This window comes from Erinaceus europaeus, chromosome 3 (assembly GCF_950295315.1).
Source record: "Erinaceus europaeus chromosome 3, mEriEur2.1, whole genome shotgun sequence".
Classification (NCBI taxonomy): domain Eukaryota; kingdom Metazoa; phylum Chordata; class Mammalia; order Eulipotyphla; family Erinaceidae; genus Erinaceus; species Erinaceus europaeus.
The window spans coordinates 71,093,700-71,111,662 of NC_080164.1; the positions used below are offsets into that span (position 1 = coordinate 71,093,700).

The window sequence follows — 17,963 nt, forward strand, 5'->3', positions numbered from 1 at the left end:
TGCAAAGAGACTCTCGTGCCTGAGGCTTCAAAGTCTCAGGTTCAATCCCCAACACCACCATAAGCCAGAGCTGAGCAGTACTCTGGTTAAAAAAAAAAAAAAAAGTGAAGCTAGAGGAAGACCTCTTAGCAGATGAGGTAGGGTTTAAAGCAGTTGAAAATATATCTGAGGATGTTGTAAATTTTTTTTAAAATGCATTGATTGTTGCAAGATATCACAAAGATGTTTTAAACTAAATACCTTTGCATTATCATTGTTCTTTCCACTAGGTTACCACCAAAGAATATGATTTTGGTCTAGGGGCTCCAGTTTCTGAAGCTGAAAAATACCAGAATACTCTCCAACAAGAGCAAGAAGTGAGAAATCAAGATAAATTCATCTTTACACTGAAATTGCAGGTCAACTTTAGTTTATATATTTCCATGGATGAACTGTGGCGGCATGTCTTAAAACAGAGAATAAATATGAATTCAGTGTTCATTTAAATCTTTTACTTTTATTTTTATTTATTATTAGATAGAGACAGATAAATTAAGAGGGTTGGGGAGATAGGAAGTGAGAGAGACAGAGAGACACTTGCAGCACTGATTCACCACTTATATAGCTTTCCCTCTGCAAGAAGGGAAAGTCTGCATTGGGTCCTTCTGCATTATAATGCATGTACTTAACTAGGTGCATGACAGCCTGGCCCCCATTTAAATTATATATATATGTGTGTGTATGTGTATACATATATACATGATATATATATATAATTAGTTTTGTTTTAAAATTAGAGAAAGATACAGAGAGAGAGGAGAGACCAGGCCACTAGCTTATGGTAGGTGTGTGGGGGATTGAACCTGGGACTTCGGAGCCACAGATATGAAGTCTTCTTGTACAACCATTATGTTTTCTCCCCTGCCCGCTCATTTAAATCTTATGGATCTAAAATCATTCCACTTTTACCTTAACTGTGTTGGTATATATTGATTCAGAGTCAGCAAGTATAAACTATGTGCCAAATCTTGCTTATTAGGTCTCAGCCTTGTGAAAGGTTAGCGGTATAGTATTTGACTACTGAGTAACAGCTTGGATTCCTCTGAATTTCTAAACTAGTTCTAATCTGAACCCAGTTTCTATGAATTGTTTCTGGTCTCTTGGTACCTGGCATATTATGGTATAGCTGTCAATAAAGGCTATTGATAGAAAATTCCTCTTCTGGGAAGATGGAGCAGACTTACTTTTCTCTATTCATCCCACCAGTACAAAGGAAAACTCTTAAGTTCATTTATAAAATGAACACAAGAACCTTGTGCAGGGTGGGAAGAAGGAGGAAGCCTGCCCCACCTGCAGGGGGAAAGCTTCACAAATGTTGACACAGGCTGCAGGTGTCTCTCTTGTCTCTTTCCCTCTCACTATCTCCTCCTTCCCTTTCAATTCTTCCCTGTCTCTATCCAATAATAAAAAAATATATAATTAAGACTGGCTAGGGACTATAAGACACGAGGAATGACACACTAGTGAGTTTTTCTGTATTTTATTTTTACTCCCTATATGCTAGATAAAAAACCTGGCAATATATATGAAGATGTAGAGAAATAGGAGATGTACATAAATACATTTATACAGAAGCGAGAAGGTGGTGTACTGGGTTGAGCATGCACACTTCCATGGATCTGGGTTCAGGCCTCTGGTTTCTACCTGTAAGGAGGAAGCTTCATGAGCAGTGAAGCGGTGTTGCAGATACCTCTCTCTTCTTCTTCTAGCGTTTGCCCTTCTTCCGTAGCCAGTCAACAGCGTCAGGTTGAGCCTGATGTAAAGTTTCGAGACCTCCTTTGATACCTCTCTCTTATTTACTTAGTCCCCTCTCAACTTCTTTCTGTCCTATAAAACACACGCGCACACGCACACACACACACACACACACACACACACACACATATACATACACACCCATGGTGAGAAAAAGTTCAGCAGTTCCTCAAAATGTTAAATAAAGAATTACGAATGATTATGTACTAAGTATATCCCCAAGAGATTTAAAGCAGGGACTTAAACAGATACTTGTATTCACAATAGCCAAAAGGTAGAGACAACCCAGATTTCATTCATGGATAAGTGGGTAAACAAAATGTAGTGTATGCATGCTATTCAGCCTTACAAAAAGAATGAAATTCTGATACAAGGCTACAAAATGGATGAGCGTTGAAAATATGCCTAGTACATAAGGCAAACACAAAAGGACAAATATTTATTTATTCATTATTTTAATATTTTATTTATTAATGAGAGGGATAGGAAGAGAGAAAAAACCAGACATCACTCTGGTGAATGTGCTGCCAGGGATTGAACTCAGGACCTCATGCTTGAGAGTCCAACACTTTATCCATTGTGCCACCTCCTGGACCACAAAGGACAAATATTTATATAAAGTACCAAAAATAGTCAAACTCATAGTTTTTATACTTCTTTAAAAATTTTACTTATGTGGTCTGGGAGGTGGCGCAGTGATAAAGCTTTGGACTCTCAAGCATGAGGTCCTGAGTTCAATTCCCAGCAGCACATGTGCCAGAGTGATGTCTGGTTCTTTCTTTCTCCTCCTATCTTTCTCATTAATAAATAAATAAAATCTTTAAAAAAAAATTTTTTTTACTTATTTATTTTCCCTTTTGTTGCCCCCTTTTTTTAATTGTTGTTGTCATTATTGTTGTTATTGATGTCATCATTGTTGGATAGGACAGAGAGAAATGGAGTGGAGGGGAAGACAGAGAGGGAGAGGAAAAAAGACACCTGCAGACCTACCTGCTTCACCGCCTGTGAAGGGACTCTTCTCTGCATGTGGAGAGCCAGGGGCTCAAACCAGTATCCTTACGCCAGCCCTTGCACTTTGCACCACCTGCGCTTAACCCACTGCACTACTGCCTGACTGACTCCCCAAAATACATCTTTTTAATATATTTATTATGGTAGAAACAAAAATAGGATGGGGAAGAGAGAGACACCTGTGACTGCTCAACTACTCGTTAAGCTTCCCCCCCCAAAGGTGAGGATGGGGGCTTGACCCGGGTCCTCACACCATAATTTTTATTTTATTATTATTTTTTAAAGTATTTATTCATTCCCTTTTGTTGCCCTTTTTTTTTTATTGTTGTAGTTGTTGTTATTGATATCATTGTTGTTGGATAGGACAGAGAGAAATGGAGAGAGGAAGGGAAGACAGGGAGGGGGAGAGAAAGATAGACACCTGCAGACCTGCTTCATCGCCTGTAAAGCGACTCCCCTGCAGGTGGGGAGCCCAGGGCTCAAACCGGGATCCTTATGCCGTCCTTGCGCTTTGCACCACGTGCGCTTAACCTGCTGCGCTACCACCCGACTCCCAATTTTTATTTTTTAAAATTTTATTATTATTTGGTACAACAGAGAAAAATTGAGAGGGGGAGATAGGGAAAGAGACAAAGAGATACCTGCAGCACTGCTTCACCACTTGTGAAATTTTCCCCCTGCAGCAGGTGGGAACTGGAACATTGAACCTGGATCATTGTGCATGGTTATATATATACTTTACCAAGTGTGCCACCACTTGGTCCCCTAATTTTTTTTTTTTTTTTTTTTAACCAGAGCACTGTTCAGCTCTGGCTTATGGTGGTTTGGGGGAATTGAACCTGGGACTTTGGAGCCTCAGGCATAAGAGTCTTTGTATAATCATTATGCTATCTACCCTCCGCCGGTCCCCTAATCCTTGTTCTGTTTTTTTTTCTTTTTTTCCAGAACTCTATTCAGTTCTGGTTTATGGTGGTGCGGAGGTTTGAACCTGGGACTTCAGAGCCTCAGACATGAGAGTCTCATTGCATGACCATTATGCTATCTCCCCCTTACCCCCTAATTCTTACTCTTTAGAGAGTTATTGCTTAATGGGTTCAGGTGTTTTGTTTGGAATAATGAAAAAGTTCTAGAAATGAATATAGGGTGGGGCCAGGTAGGTACCTGACCCCTACATAAATTATTTATTTATTTATGCCCCCAGGGTTATCATTGGGGCTTGGTGCCTGCACTATAAATCCATTGCTCCTGTGGCCATTTTTCAATTTTTGGATAGGACAGAGAGAAATTGAGAGAGGAAGGGAAGACAGAGAGGAGAAGGATAGATACCTGCAGACCTGCTTCACCACCTGCCAAACGACCCTCGTGCAGATGGGGAGCCGGAGGCCTTGAACCGGGATTCTTGTGGAGGCCATTGCACTTTATGATCTGTGTACTTAACCCCGGTGTGCCACTACCTGACCCCCACCTGCTGATAAATAAACAAATTATAAGTAAATTATTGCATGACATTATGCATGTATTTTATGTCATCAAATTGTACATATAAAACAATTTTTAAAATGTGGAATCAACCTAAATGCACATGAGGGGAGATAACGGTAATGCGAAAGGACTTTAAAAAAATTTTTATTTTATTTATAAAAAGGAAACATTGACAAAACCATAGGATAAGAGGGGTACAACTCCACACAGTTTCCACCACCACAACTCCATATCCCATCCCCTCCCCTGATAGCTTTCTTATTTTTTAACCCTCTGGGAGTATGGACCCAAGGTCATTGTGGGATGTAGAAGGTGGAAGGTCTGGCTTCTGTAATTGCTTCCCCGCTGAACATGGACATTGACAGGTTGATACTCCCAGCCTGCCTCTCTCTTTCCCTAGTAGAGTGGGGTTCTGGGGAATCAGCTCCAGGACACATTGGTGGGGTTGTCTGTCTAGGGAGGTCTGATTGGCATCTTGCTAGCATCTGGAACCTGGTGGCTGAAAAGAGAGTTAACATACAAAGCCAAACAAATTGTTGATCAATCATGAGCTTACAGGCTGGAATAGTGCAGTGAAGAGTTGGGAGGTACTCAATATTGTAGATAGCTAGTAGGTATACCTTAGTTATATTCCAAAGGGCCTGTGACTATACAATTTTTTTTCTTTAAAATAAAATATGTTTAAAAAATTGTGGGAGATAGCATAGTGGTTATGCAAAAGACTTTCAGACCTCATACTCTGAAGTCCCAGGTTTAGTTCCTGGCAATATCATGAGCTAGACATGAGCAGTGCTCTGGTTAAAATAAAAAAACAAAAAAAAAACAGCAGTTAAAAGTTTGGCTGGAGGGTGGTGTTCAGGTGGACAGGGCAAAAATAATGTGGGATATATTCAACAGATTATTACTTCACAATTATAAAAGATCGTACTCTGTCATTTGGGACAAAGTGGATGGAACTGAAAGTGATGATGCTACTTTAAATAAGTACTGAGGTGACAGAACTACTGGATGGTTTCATTCATGTGGAATATAGACAACTAAAGCAAGCAGTTTTGCTAAAAAAAAAAAATAAAGTTACTAAACTGTCTCAAAGACTTTGTTAGAACTGCCTTGGCAATGAGATATGCCATCTCACACATGTGTGACTGACCCACAACGACAAAACAAAAGATGACGTGTTGGCAAGGATATGTAGAAAAAGGAACCCTGATACACTGTTGGGAGTGCAATCTGGTACAACTCCTATTGAAAATAGTATGGAGAAGTCTTAAACAAATAAAAATGGAAATACTTTATGGTCCATCAATGCCACTCCTAAACATATATTCAAAGGACATGATAGCACTAATTCAAAAAGATATCTGCACCCTTATGTTCATAGCTGCACTGTTACAGTAGCCAAATATGGAAGCAACCAAAATGCCAACCGACAGATGACTGGATAAAGAAGTTGTGGGATATATACTCATTGGAATACTACTCTTCAATCAGAAACGATGAGAATGTATGGTTTGGAACAAAATCGATGGAACTGGAGGTGATTATGCTAAGTGAAATAAGAGGTGAAGAACAGCTAACTACAGGATGGCTTTGCTCCTATGTGGAATATTGATTTTATAAAACAAATGAATTTGCAAAAGGCAATGGTAACCAAATTGTCTCTTGAACTTTGTGAGAATTGTAATAGTTATGGTAGAATGGGGGGAGGACACAGATCTTAGTGGAGGATGTGGTAAATTGCACTGACAATGTATGTTTGTGAAATTATAACCCTGTAATCTTACAATTTTGTAAAAACACTGTTAAATCACTAATAAAAAAATGACCTCTGCCCCCCCCCCCAAAAAAAAAAAAGTATGTTGGTATAAGAAAGTTAGGAGCAGAGATACTTTGGTGGTTGATGAAATAATTTGCACACATGCTTATTATAGGTGTTTAGCTATGCCTGTGAAATCTTAGAATTTTATAAACCACTGCCAAGTCACTAGTAATAAAAATTGTATAAAGCACAAGGACCCGATAGGGGTAGATAACATAATGGTTATGCAAAGAGACTCTCATGCCTGAGACTCCAAAGTCCCAGGTTCAATCTCTTGCACCACCATAAGCCAGAGCAGTGCTCTGGTAACAAAAAAGATAAAAAAAAAAAAAAAAAAAGCACAAGGTCCAGCTTAAGGATCCGATTCAAGCCTCCGGCTCCCCACCTGCAGAGGAGTCGCTTCACAAGCACTGAAGCAGGTCTGCAGATGTCTATCTTTCCCCCTCTTTGTCTTCCCCTCCTCTCTCCATTTCTCTGTCCTACCCAACATCGACAACAATCATAACTACAACAATAAAAAACAAGGGCAACAAAAGGGAATAAAATATTTTTAAAAATTGTTGTATAAAATGACATGGTCAATTTTATGATGTGTAAAATAAAAGAAGTTTAATTTAAAAAGCCTATAATAATAAACATTCAGGGCAGGGAGATAGCGCAATATTTATGCAAAAAGACTCATGTCTGAGGCTACAAAGTTCCAGGTTTAGTCCCCAGTACCACTGTAAACTAGAGCTAAGCAGTGCTCTGCATAGCAAGCAAACAACACTGCATGTCATCAGACAACATGAGAGAATGAATCAACATGAAAAATACCTGATCTAAAAAATAGATGGAGGAGCCAGGCAGGGCCACACCCAGTTAAGTGCACACCTATGCAAGCATCTGGGTTCCAGCCCCTGGCTCCCCACTTGCAAGGGGGTTGTTTCACAAGTGGCAAAGCAAGTCTTCAGGTGTCTATCTTTTGTTCTCCCTATCTCTCCTCCCACCCTCACTAAATTTCTCTCATCCAAGAAAGTAGAAAAAGATATGGCTGCCAGGAGTAGTGGATTTGTAGATTTGTAGTACTGGCACCAAGCCCCAGAGATAACCCTGGAGAAAAAAAAAAAAAAAGAAATATGCTGGAGAGGAGATAGCTCAGTGGGTAGAGTGTAAGACTTATGTCCTTTTAAAGATTTTATTTATTTATGAGGAAGAGAAAAGAACCAGATATCATCACTTTGGCACATGTGCTGCCGGGGACTGAACTCCGGGCCTCATGCTTGAGAGTCCAAAGCTTTATCACTGCAACACCTCCCGGACCACAGACTTATGTCCTTAGTCCTGGGCTCAACCCATGGGACTGCATAAACTAAAGTGGACTTTTGAAACTCATAAAATAGATAATATTTTAAATGATTTATAATAAATAATAATGAAGTCACTATCATGCTATTTCTGACCCTCATACCTGAGTTTATTTATGTATTTATTTACTGAATAGAGATAGAAATTGATAGGGAATGAGGAGATAGGAAGAGAGACACCTACAGTATTGTTTCATCACTCCTGAAGCTTTCCTCCTGCAGGTGGGGACTAGGGGTCTGAACCTGGGTCCTTGCACATGGTAATGTGTGCATTCAACCAGGTGTGCCACCAGGGTGAAAGACTGAGAGGGATACACAGACTTAAGGAAGAATTAAGATTCTATTTGCAGATGACATGATCTACCTAGATAATGTCATAAAATTTGCATGAACTAGAACAAATGAGTTCAGCAATGTCAAATTACTACATAAATGTGTTTTTGTGAATTAGCAGTTAATATGTGGAAATAAAAATAAAGATGCATTGTCATTTATAATCAAATAGAAAATATGATAAGGGCTGAGTAGTGACATTTGTTACAGTGCGCAAGGACCCAGGTTTGAGCCCCCAGTCCCCACCTGCAGGGGGAAAGCTTTGTGAGTGGTTGAGTTATGTTGCAGGTGTCTCGCTGTCTCTCTCCCTATCTCCCCTTTCCTCTTGATTTCTGGCTGTCTCTATCCAATAAATAAAGGTAATTTAAAAAAAATTTAAACTATGGTCTGTGTATTCTGAAGCTAATGAAAAAAATCAAAGATTAGAGAAATCAAGTGACATACTTATGGATTTGTAGCTTCAATATAGGAAAGATGTTTATTCTCACTGAATTAATACATAGACTTAAGGCAGTTTCCACTAAAATGCCATAAGAGTTTTGAAATAGAATAATCATTAGAAAGTCTTCATGAAGGGCGGGGGAGACAGCATAATGGTTATGCAAACAGACTCTCATGCCTGAGGCTCCTACGTCCCAGGTTCAATCCCCCGCACGACCATAAGCCTGAGCTAAGCAGTGCTCTGGTGTTTCTCTCTCCTCTCTTCATCTCTCTCAAAAATAAAATTAATTTAAAAAAAAAAAAGAAAGTCTTCATGATTTAAATTTAGCTGTAGTCACCAAAATTATGTAGTATTACTAGAAAGATGCAAAAATCAGTAATACAGAAGAGAATCCAGAAATAGATTTATGAAGTATAGCCAGATGATACTTGACTAAGATACTGATGAAGTTTAGTGGGGGGGGAAATGGTATTTTAAAAAATATTCTTTTTTTCTTTTGTTATTGTTATTATTGTTGTTATTGATGTCATTGTTGAGTAGGACAAAGAAATGGAGAGAGGAGGGGAAGATAGAGAGGGGGAAAGAAAGAGAGACATCTGCAGACCTGCTTCACTGGCTGTGAAGCGACTTCCTTGCGGACAGCGACTCCCCTGCAGATGGGAAGCTGGAGGCTCAAACCGGGATCCTTAAGCTGGTCCTTGTGCTTCATGCCACATGCGTTTAACCAGCTGCACTACCACCCGACTCCCAAAAATGGTATTTTTTTTAAATTATATTTATTTTCCCTTTTGTTGCCCTTGTTTTTATTGTTGCTGTCGTTATTGATGTTGTCTTTGTTGGATAGGACAGAGAGAAATGGAGAGAGAAAGACAGACACCTGCAGAGCTGCTTCACCACCTGTGAAGAGATTACCCTGCAGGTGGGGAGCCAGGGGCTCTAACCGGGATACTTACCCCAGTCCTTGCGCTGCGCTACTGCCCGACTCCCAAAATGGTATATATATATATTCCCTTTTGTTGTCCTTGTTGTTTTACTATTGTTCTTATTGATGTCATCATTGTTGAATAGAACAGAGAGAAATGGAGAGGGGGAGAGAAAGACACCTGCAGAACTGCTTCACCGCTTGTGAAATGACTCCCCTGCAGGTGGGGAGCCGGGGGCTCCAACTGGGATCCTTATGCTGGTCCTTGCGCTTTGTACTGCTTGGCGCTTATCCCGCTGCACTACTGCCCAACTCCTCCCAAAATGATATTTTTAACAACAACCAAAAAAAAAAATGACTGCTTATACACAAATGAGCTCAAACTGGATCTTAAATTTAGATGTGACTGAGAACTATGAAACTTGCAGGAAACATAAGAGAAAATTTTCAGGATCTTGGGATTAGTTAAAAGTTCTTAAGACAAGACAGCATACTTCATAAGAGAAAAAAAAGATTTTGGACTTCACTATTAATAAGATAAAAATTGAACTGTGTATTGTTTCTGTCAGAGAAATGTATTTAGAACATAGGAATGATATATGACTGACAAATAAGCATATACAAATATATTTATCCAGGCCAGGCAGTGGCACACCTGGTTAAGTGCACACATTACAGTGTGCAAGGAACCACGTTCTAGCCCCTTATCTCTATGTGCAGAGGAAAAGCCTCACAAGTGAATCAGGGTGTCAGGTATCTCTCTTGTCTTTTTCCATCTCTCCATCTCCCCCTTTTTTCTGTCTCTATCCAGTAATAATGAAAAAAGCATTTAAAATAAATAAAGATATTTATCCTTTCTAATTATCAAGGAAGTACAAATTAAGGCCTCAATGAAATAGCAATACTTCTCTAAGCACAGTTAAAATACAGTACGGTGACATTATGAAATGTTGACAATGATGATGAAAAACTGAATCACTCATTTTTGGTGGGAACAGAAAATGATACATTCATTTTTTTGCCTCCAGAGTTACCACTGGGTCTTGTTCAGTACTTGCACCAGGAATCCACTGCTCCTGGCAGCCATCTTTTTTCCACTGTTGTTGCTGCTGAGAGAAATTGAGAGAGAAGGGGAAGAGAGGGGGAGAAAAATACAGATACCTGCAGACCTGCTTTACTGCTTGTGAAGTGAGCCCCCTGCAGGTGGGAAGCTGGGGGCTCCAACCAGGATCCTTGCACCCAGTCTTTGTACATTGCACTATGTGTGCTTAACCCAGTGCACTACCCCAGATATTTTTTAAAGTGTTATTTTTATTTGATTTTGTATTTATTTATTGGATAAGACAGCCAGAAATCAAGAGGGAAGGGGGTGATAGGGAAAGAGACAGACACCTGCAATACTGCTTCACCACTTGCAAAGCTTTCCTTCTGCAGGTGGAATGGAAAATATTTTTTATAAAATTGTAAACACTTGTTTTATATATATTTGGGTGCACATGTATTGGGAATGTATATATTGATGATGTCTTGTTGAATTAATAACTCTTGACTAATATACAATGTCCTCTGTCTCTTACTACCTTCTTTATCTGAAAGTCTTTTTTTAATTAATTAATTTATTTTTTTTGCCTCCAGGGTTGTCATTGGAGCTCAGTGCCTGCACCATGAATCCACTGCTCCTGGAGGCTATTTTTTTTCCCTTTTGTTGCCCTATTTCTTTTTTTCTTTGCCTTCAGGGTTACTGCTGGGGCTCAGTGCCCGAACCATAAATCCACTGCTCCTGGAGGCCATTCCCCCCCCTTTTGTTGCCCTTGTTGTAGCCTTGTTGTAGTTATTATTGTTGATGTCATTTATTGTTGGATAGGACAGAGAGAAATGGAGAGAGGAGGGGAAGACAGGGGGAGAGAAAGACAGCCACTTGCAGACCAGTTTCACCTGTGAAGTGACTCCCCTGCAGGTGGGGAGACGGGGTTGGAACCAGGATCCTTATGCTGGTCCTTGCGCTTTGCCTCACGTGCACTTAACTTGCTGCGCAACCACCCGACCCCCTGTTTTTTTGTTTAGTGTTGTGGTTATTATTATTGTTGTTATTGATGTATGCTTGCTTATGAAGTATTCCCCCCTGCAGGTGGGGGAGTGGAGGTTTGAACCTGTGTTTTTGTGTATGGTAATGTATGTATCCAACTTAGTGCACCACACCCGGCCCCTTCTCAATCTTTTGATTGTTGAATTTAAGCCATTCACATTTAGGGTAATTATTGATATATATGGTTTACTTAGAGCCATTATGATTTTTGTTTTGATATTATTTTATATTCTTGTTAATTTTCTTGTTTGTTTCTGTCACTGTGTGAATGATTTTCTTTGCTTTTTTTAACATTTTAAAACTGATAGGACAGAGAAATTGAGAGGGAAGGGGTATAGAGAAGGAGGGGAGGGAGAGATAGAGTGACAGACAGACACCTGCAGCACTGCTTCACCACTCATGAAGTTTCCCCCCTGCAGATGGGACCAGTACCCTGAATCCGGGTCCTTGTGCATGATATTCTGTGCCCTTAACCAGTCGTGCCACTATCTGGCCCCTGTGAATGATACATGCTGTTGTACCATAAGTCTAATTTATAATATCTACAATTGTCTTATTTAAGTTGTTGTTGATTCTCCAACATTTGATTGTACTGCTCTCTTCACTTTCTTCACTTTACTATTTTCTTTGTTTCTTCCTGTTTCTGTTTGTCTTCCAGGTTCTATTCTGCCACTGTTCATTTCATTTAGAGTTTGGATTTCTTTGCTGCTTCTTTTCATGTGGGACTCCATTCAGTAATTTATGGAAGGTAGGGGACTCACTAAATAAATAAATAAATAAATAAAGTGAGTGGAGATAAGATCCTAATAAATCTGATTGTAAATGAAAGGGGAGCAATAACTATAGACACAGTAGAAATCCAATGTGTCATATGAGGCTTCTATACACAATTGAACTAGAGAACTTGGAAGAGATGAATGAATATTTTTTGTTTTTAAATATGTCTTTATTCCCTTTTGTTGCCCTGGTTGGAATATTTTTTATTTTAAGAAAATATTTAAAAAAATTTTTTTGGATAGGACAGAAATTGAGAGGGGAGGTAAAGATAGGGAGAGAGAAAGACACTTACAGACCTGCTTCACTGCTTGTGAAGTGGACCCCACTTCCCCATGCAGGTGGAGAGCCCGGGGCTCAAATCGGGATTCTTGAGCAGGTCCTTGTGCTTCGTACTATGTGCGCTTAACCTGGTACACCACTATCTGGCCCAATTTTTGGAAGCATACAACCTCCCACAACTGAATCAGAGGAAGTAGAAAACATTAGTAGACTAGTTTCAACTAAGTTTATTGAAACATCAATAAATCCTTCCTAACAACAAACTTCCAAGTTCAGATGGTTTTACAAAATGTACAAAGCCTTTAAGGAAGAACTAATACCTATACTTTTCAAGCCCTTCCATTCTATCAGGGACACAGGAATACTCCTTTCCACCTTTTGAAAAAGCTAACAGCACCCTGAAACCGAAAGCAGATAGGCAACAAAAGAATATTCCTGGTGATTGTAGATGCTAAGATATTGAACAAAAGTTTAGCAAAACAGATAGAAAAGTACACTAAAATGATAGTACATCCTGACTAAGTAGAGTTTATTCCAAGGATGCAAGATTGGTTTAGCATATAAGTCAATAAGTGTGATCTACCATATTATTATTATTTATTTCTTTATTGGGGAATTAATGTTTTACATTCAACAGTAAATACAATAGTTTGTACATGCATAACATTCCCCAGTTTCCCATATAACAGCACAACCCCCACTAGGTCCTCTGTCATCCTTCTTGGATCTGTATTCTACCCACCCCCAACCCAGAGTCTTTTACTTTGGTGCGATATGCCAATTCCATTTCAGGTTCTACTTGTGGTTTTTTTTTTTTTTTTTTTCTGATCTTGTTTTTCAACTTCTGCCTGAGAGTGAGATCATCTCATATTCATCCTTATGTTTCTGACTTATTTCACTTAACATGAATTTTTCAAGGTCCATCCAAGATCGGCTGAAAACGGTGAAGTCACCACTTTTTTTTTTTTTTACAGCTGAGTAGTATTCCTTTGTGTATATATACCACAACTTGCTCAGCCACTCATCTGTTGTTGGACACCTGGGTTGCTTCCAGGTTTTGGCTATTACAAATTGTGCTGCCAAGAACATGTATACACAGATCTTTTTGGATGGATGTGTTGGGTTCCTTAGGATATATCTCCAGGAGAGGAATTGCAGGGTCATAGGGTAGGTCCATTTCTAGCCTTCTGAGAGTTCTCCAGACTGTTCTCCACAGAGGTTGGACCAATTGACATTCCCACCAGCAGTGCAGGAGGGTTCCTTTGACCCCACACCCTCTCCAGCATTTGCTGCTGTTACTTTTTCTGATGTGTGACATTCTCACAGGAGTGAAGTGATATCTCCTTGTTTTCTTTATTTACATTTCTCTGACAGTCAGAGACTTGGAGCATTTTTTCATGTGTTTCTCGGCCTTTTGGATCTCTTTTGTGGTGAATATTCTGTCCATGTCCTCCCCCCATTTTTGGATGGGGTTATTTCTTGTCTTGTTGTTGAGTTTGGCAAGCTCTTTATATATGTTGGTCATTAAACTCTTGTCCAATGTATGGCATGTAAAGATCTTCTCCCATTCTGTGAGGGGTCTCTTGGTTTGGGTAGTGGTTTCTTTTGCTGTGAAGAAGCTTTTTAATTTGATGTAGTCCCATAGGTTTATATTTGCCTTAGTCTTCTTTGTAATTGGATTCGTTTCATTGAAGATGTCTTTAAAATGTATGTGGAAAAGAGTTCTGTCAATAGATCTACCATATTAAATTAACAAAAGGAAAACTAAACACTACATGATTATTTGAATAGATGTAGTAGTCTTTGTCAAGATTCAACATTTGTTAGAGAAAATGGGAATAGATAGAAAATTTCTTTTTTTAATATTTATTTACTTTTCCCTTTGTTGCCTTTTTTGTTTTTCATTGTTGTAGTTATTGTTGTTGTTGATGATGTCATCGTTGTTGGATAGGACAGAGAGAAATGGAGAGAGGAGGGGAAGACAGAGGAGGGAGAGAGAGATAGACACCTGCAGACCTGCTTTACCGCTTGTGAAGCAACTCCCCTGCAGGTGGGGAGCCAGGGACTCAAACCTGGATCCTTTGTGCCACGTGCACTTAACCTACTGCGCTACCACCTGACTCCCTGAAAATTTCTTAATCTAGTTGAATATATATACAAAAAATGTATAGCTTACCTCATACTCAATGGTGGGAAACTGATAGCTTTCTCAGATCAGGTACAAGACAAGGCTACCCACTGTGACTGCTATTATTCAATGTAGTTTTGAAAGTCTTAACCATAGCAATTGGGCAGGAAAAAGGAATAAAAGCGATATTTCCTGGAAGAGAAGAAGCAAAACTTGTATTTGCAGATGATATGATAGTATATGTAGAAAGTCCAAAACAATCAAACAGGAAACTTATGGCAACTATGAAGCAATATATTATGGCCATAGGCTACAAAATTAATAGTAATTCCTCTATGCAAACACTAAGTTATAAGAAATCCAGAAATTCCCATAACTTACTGTAGCAGCAAAAACAACCAGATAGCTATTAATAAGCCTAACAAAAGATGTGAAAGACTTGAATACTGAAAATAATAAGTAACTATTCAAGGAAATAGAAAAAGATACATAGAAATGAAAAGGTATATCATGTTCATGGATTGGAAGAATTTAATTAACATCTTGAAATGACTATCTGGAGCCATATAAAGATTTAATGCAGTCTCCATTAAGTTCCCACCAAATTTCTTTTATGAGAGTAGAACAAAAGCTAGAAAAGTTTATCTGCAACCAGAAAATAACTACGACTGCCCGTTATGAGGAAAAAAGTCCCCAACAAGAATGGATACATCTCACTTCTTGACTTCACATTTTATTTAAGGTCATTGTAATCCAAACTGCCTGGTACTGTGATGAAACTAATCACACAGACTAGTAGAATAGAACTGAAACCCAGAAATAGGCCTCACATATCTGCAGATGTCTAGTTTTTGACAAGAGTGCCCAAAACACTAAATGGAAAAGGAAAGTTTCTTCAATAAATGGTGTTTAGTAAATTGTGAGAATTGGGTTGAAACATGCAGAAGAGTGAAACTGGAGTGCCATATTTCACCAGGTACAAAAGTAAACTACAAGTGGATCAAAGATTTGGAGTTAGGCCAGAAAACATCAAATACTTAGAGGAAAACACTGGCAGAACACTTTTTGTTGTGTTCTGGAAATATTTTTGATGACTCAGACCCAACAGCCAGGAAAACAAAGGCAAAAATAACCAGGGGGACTGTATTAAACTATAAAACGTCTGTACAACAAAAGGAACAACCACCAAAACAGAAAAAGTCCCTGTGGAATTGGAGAAGATAAGCCAAACATTTGACAAAAGGCTATGAACTCACTTAAGTCAGTAAGGGGAAACAATAACAACAACAACAAGACAATCCTGATTTAAAAAAAAAAAAAGGGGGAGGTTTGGCATATTGCACCAAAGTAAAGGACCAGGGGTGGGAGGTGGTGGTGGGGGGAGGAGATTTCAGGTTCTGGTGTCTGATGGTGGAGGAGGACCTAGGCTGAGGGTGAGAATGTTTTACAGAAAACTGAAGAATTTTATTTTATTTTTCAAATGAGTCTTTGGTAAGTTTTTATTATTTTACTTTATTATTTTATTTTTTACCAAAGCACTGCTCAGCACCGGCTTATGGTTGTGCGGGGGATTGAACTTGGGACTTTGGAGCCTCAGGAATGAGAATCTCTTTGCATAATCATTATGCTATCTACCCTCTGCCTGAAAACTGAGAAGTTTTACACATTTACAAACAACTGTATTTACTATAAACCATCAATCCCCCCCCTAATAAAAATGTGTTAAAAATGAAGCTTTATTTTTTAAAAAATGAAGCTTTATTAAGTGCTAGAAAAAATGGGAGGGAGCCAGTGGAATCACTCACTTGGACAGTGCCCCGTTTTGCCATGTGTGCAACCTAGGCTTGAACTTAGTCCCCACTGCATTGAAGAAAGCTTCAATGCTGTTTTCTTTCTCTCTTTCTCTCACTCTCTCTATTTATCTAAAAAATGGGGAGAGGACATGTAGAGTCATCGCTGAAGAAGAGATCCACAGAGCCAACAGGCATATGAGAAAGTGCAACATCACTGATTTTCAGAGAAATGCAGATAGACAAACACAAGATGCCATTTCACACCTGTAGTAATGCCATATATTAGAAAGGACAAACAAGTGTTTGAGTTAGAATTTAAGGGAAAAGGAATCCTTCGGCATTTATATTGATAATGTAAACTGCTCCAGCCTGTGTTAAAACAGTCCAGAGAAGGGGCCAGGTAGTGGTGCACCTCACTGAACGCACATATGACCATGCACAAGGAACCAGGTTCGAGCCCCTGCTCCCCATTTGTAGAACTGATGCTTCACGAGTGTTGAAGTAGGTTGGCAGGTAGTCTGTCTTCCATCACTCTCCCCTCAATTTCTCTCTGTCCTATAAAAAAAAAAATTTAAAAAAAAGGAAAGAAAGAAAAAACAAAAACAGTCCAGAGACTTTTCAGGACACTAGAAATTAATTTACCCAATGACCCAGCAATTTCTGTCCTGGGAATATGTTCAGAGGAAGCAAAGACACCTATCCAAATAGAACAATGTATACCAATGTTCACTTTAAAAAATATTTTATTTATTCCCTTTTGTTGCCCCTGTTTTATTGTTGTAGTTATTATTGTCATCATTGTTGGATAGTACAGAGAGAAATGGAGAGAGGAGGGGAAGACAGAGAGAGGGAGAGAAAGACACCTGCAGACCTGCTTCACCGCTTGTGAAGTGACTCCCCCTGCAGGTGGGGAGCTGGGGCTTGAACCAGGATCCTTACACTGGTCCTTGCGCTTTGCGCCACCTGTGCTTAACCAGCTGCGCTACTGCCCAACTCCCATATACCAATGTTCATAGCAGCACAATTTGTAATAGCCCAAATTGGAAGCAACACAGATCCCTAATCACAAATAAGTGATGAAGGAAATTACGGTATCTTTACACAAGGGGATACTACTCAACTGTTAACAATTATGAAGTCATCTCTTTTGTTTAATCTTAAATGGAGCTCACAGTTACCATTTTAAGTGAGATAAGCCAGAACAACAACATGCACGCATACATACAAAATGGGGCCAAGATAAACTCACTCAGTAGAATGAAGTTTACCATATTGAAGGACTTGGGTACATGCTTTTCTGAACTTGGAGCTTGTGAAGTTTTCTCTGAGGATTTTTTTTTTCTCTTTCTTCAAGTGTTATCACTAGGACTGCATCCCTGCACAATTCCTTTACTACTCACAAACATTTTTTTTTTAATTTACTTTTTGGGGGATTTCTTTATTGGTTTACAGTCAACAGTAAAATATAATAGTTTGTACATGTATAACATTTCCACATAACAATACAACCCCCTAGGTTGTATTGTCCTCCTCTGCCATCATGGTCCTCCTCTGCCATCATGTTTCAGGACCTGACCCCTCTCCCCCACTCCAGAATCTTTTATTTTGGTGCAATACACCACCCACAAGCTCTTTTTTTTAAAAAAACTTTTTTTGGGGGAAGTTGGGCAGTAGTGCAGTGGGTTAAGCGCACATGGCGCAAAGCAGAAGGACCAGCTCAAGGATCTGGGTTTGAGCTCCCGGCTCCCCAC

General features: G+C 39.2%; 1 protein-coding gene across 4 annotated transcripts in view; it reads left to right on the top strand.

The window, feature by feature from the left end:
* The window catches only part of TSGA10 (testis specific 10), a 129,641-nt gene that overhangs the window by 7,445 nt on the left and 104,233 nt on the right, over positions 1-17,963 (top strand). For 3 of the 4 annotated variants that reach the window (XM_060187476.1, XM_060187474.1, XM_060187475.1), the window contains exon 2: positions 270-398. Coding sequence is in view for 3 of the 4 variants with exons in the window: in XM_060187474.1 (XP_060043457.1) it covers positions 270-398 (129 nt within the window). In the remaining variant the exon portion in view is untranslated. Of the gene's footprint in view, positions 1-269; positions 399-5,668; positions 5,825-17,963 lie in introns of all 4 variants that reach the window. The other variant, XM_060187473.1, reaches the window with a different exon arrangement.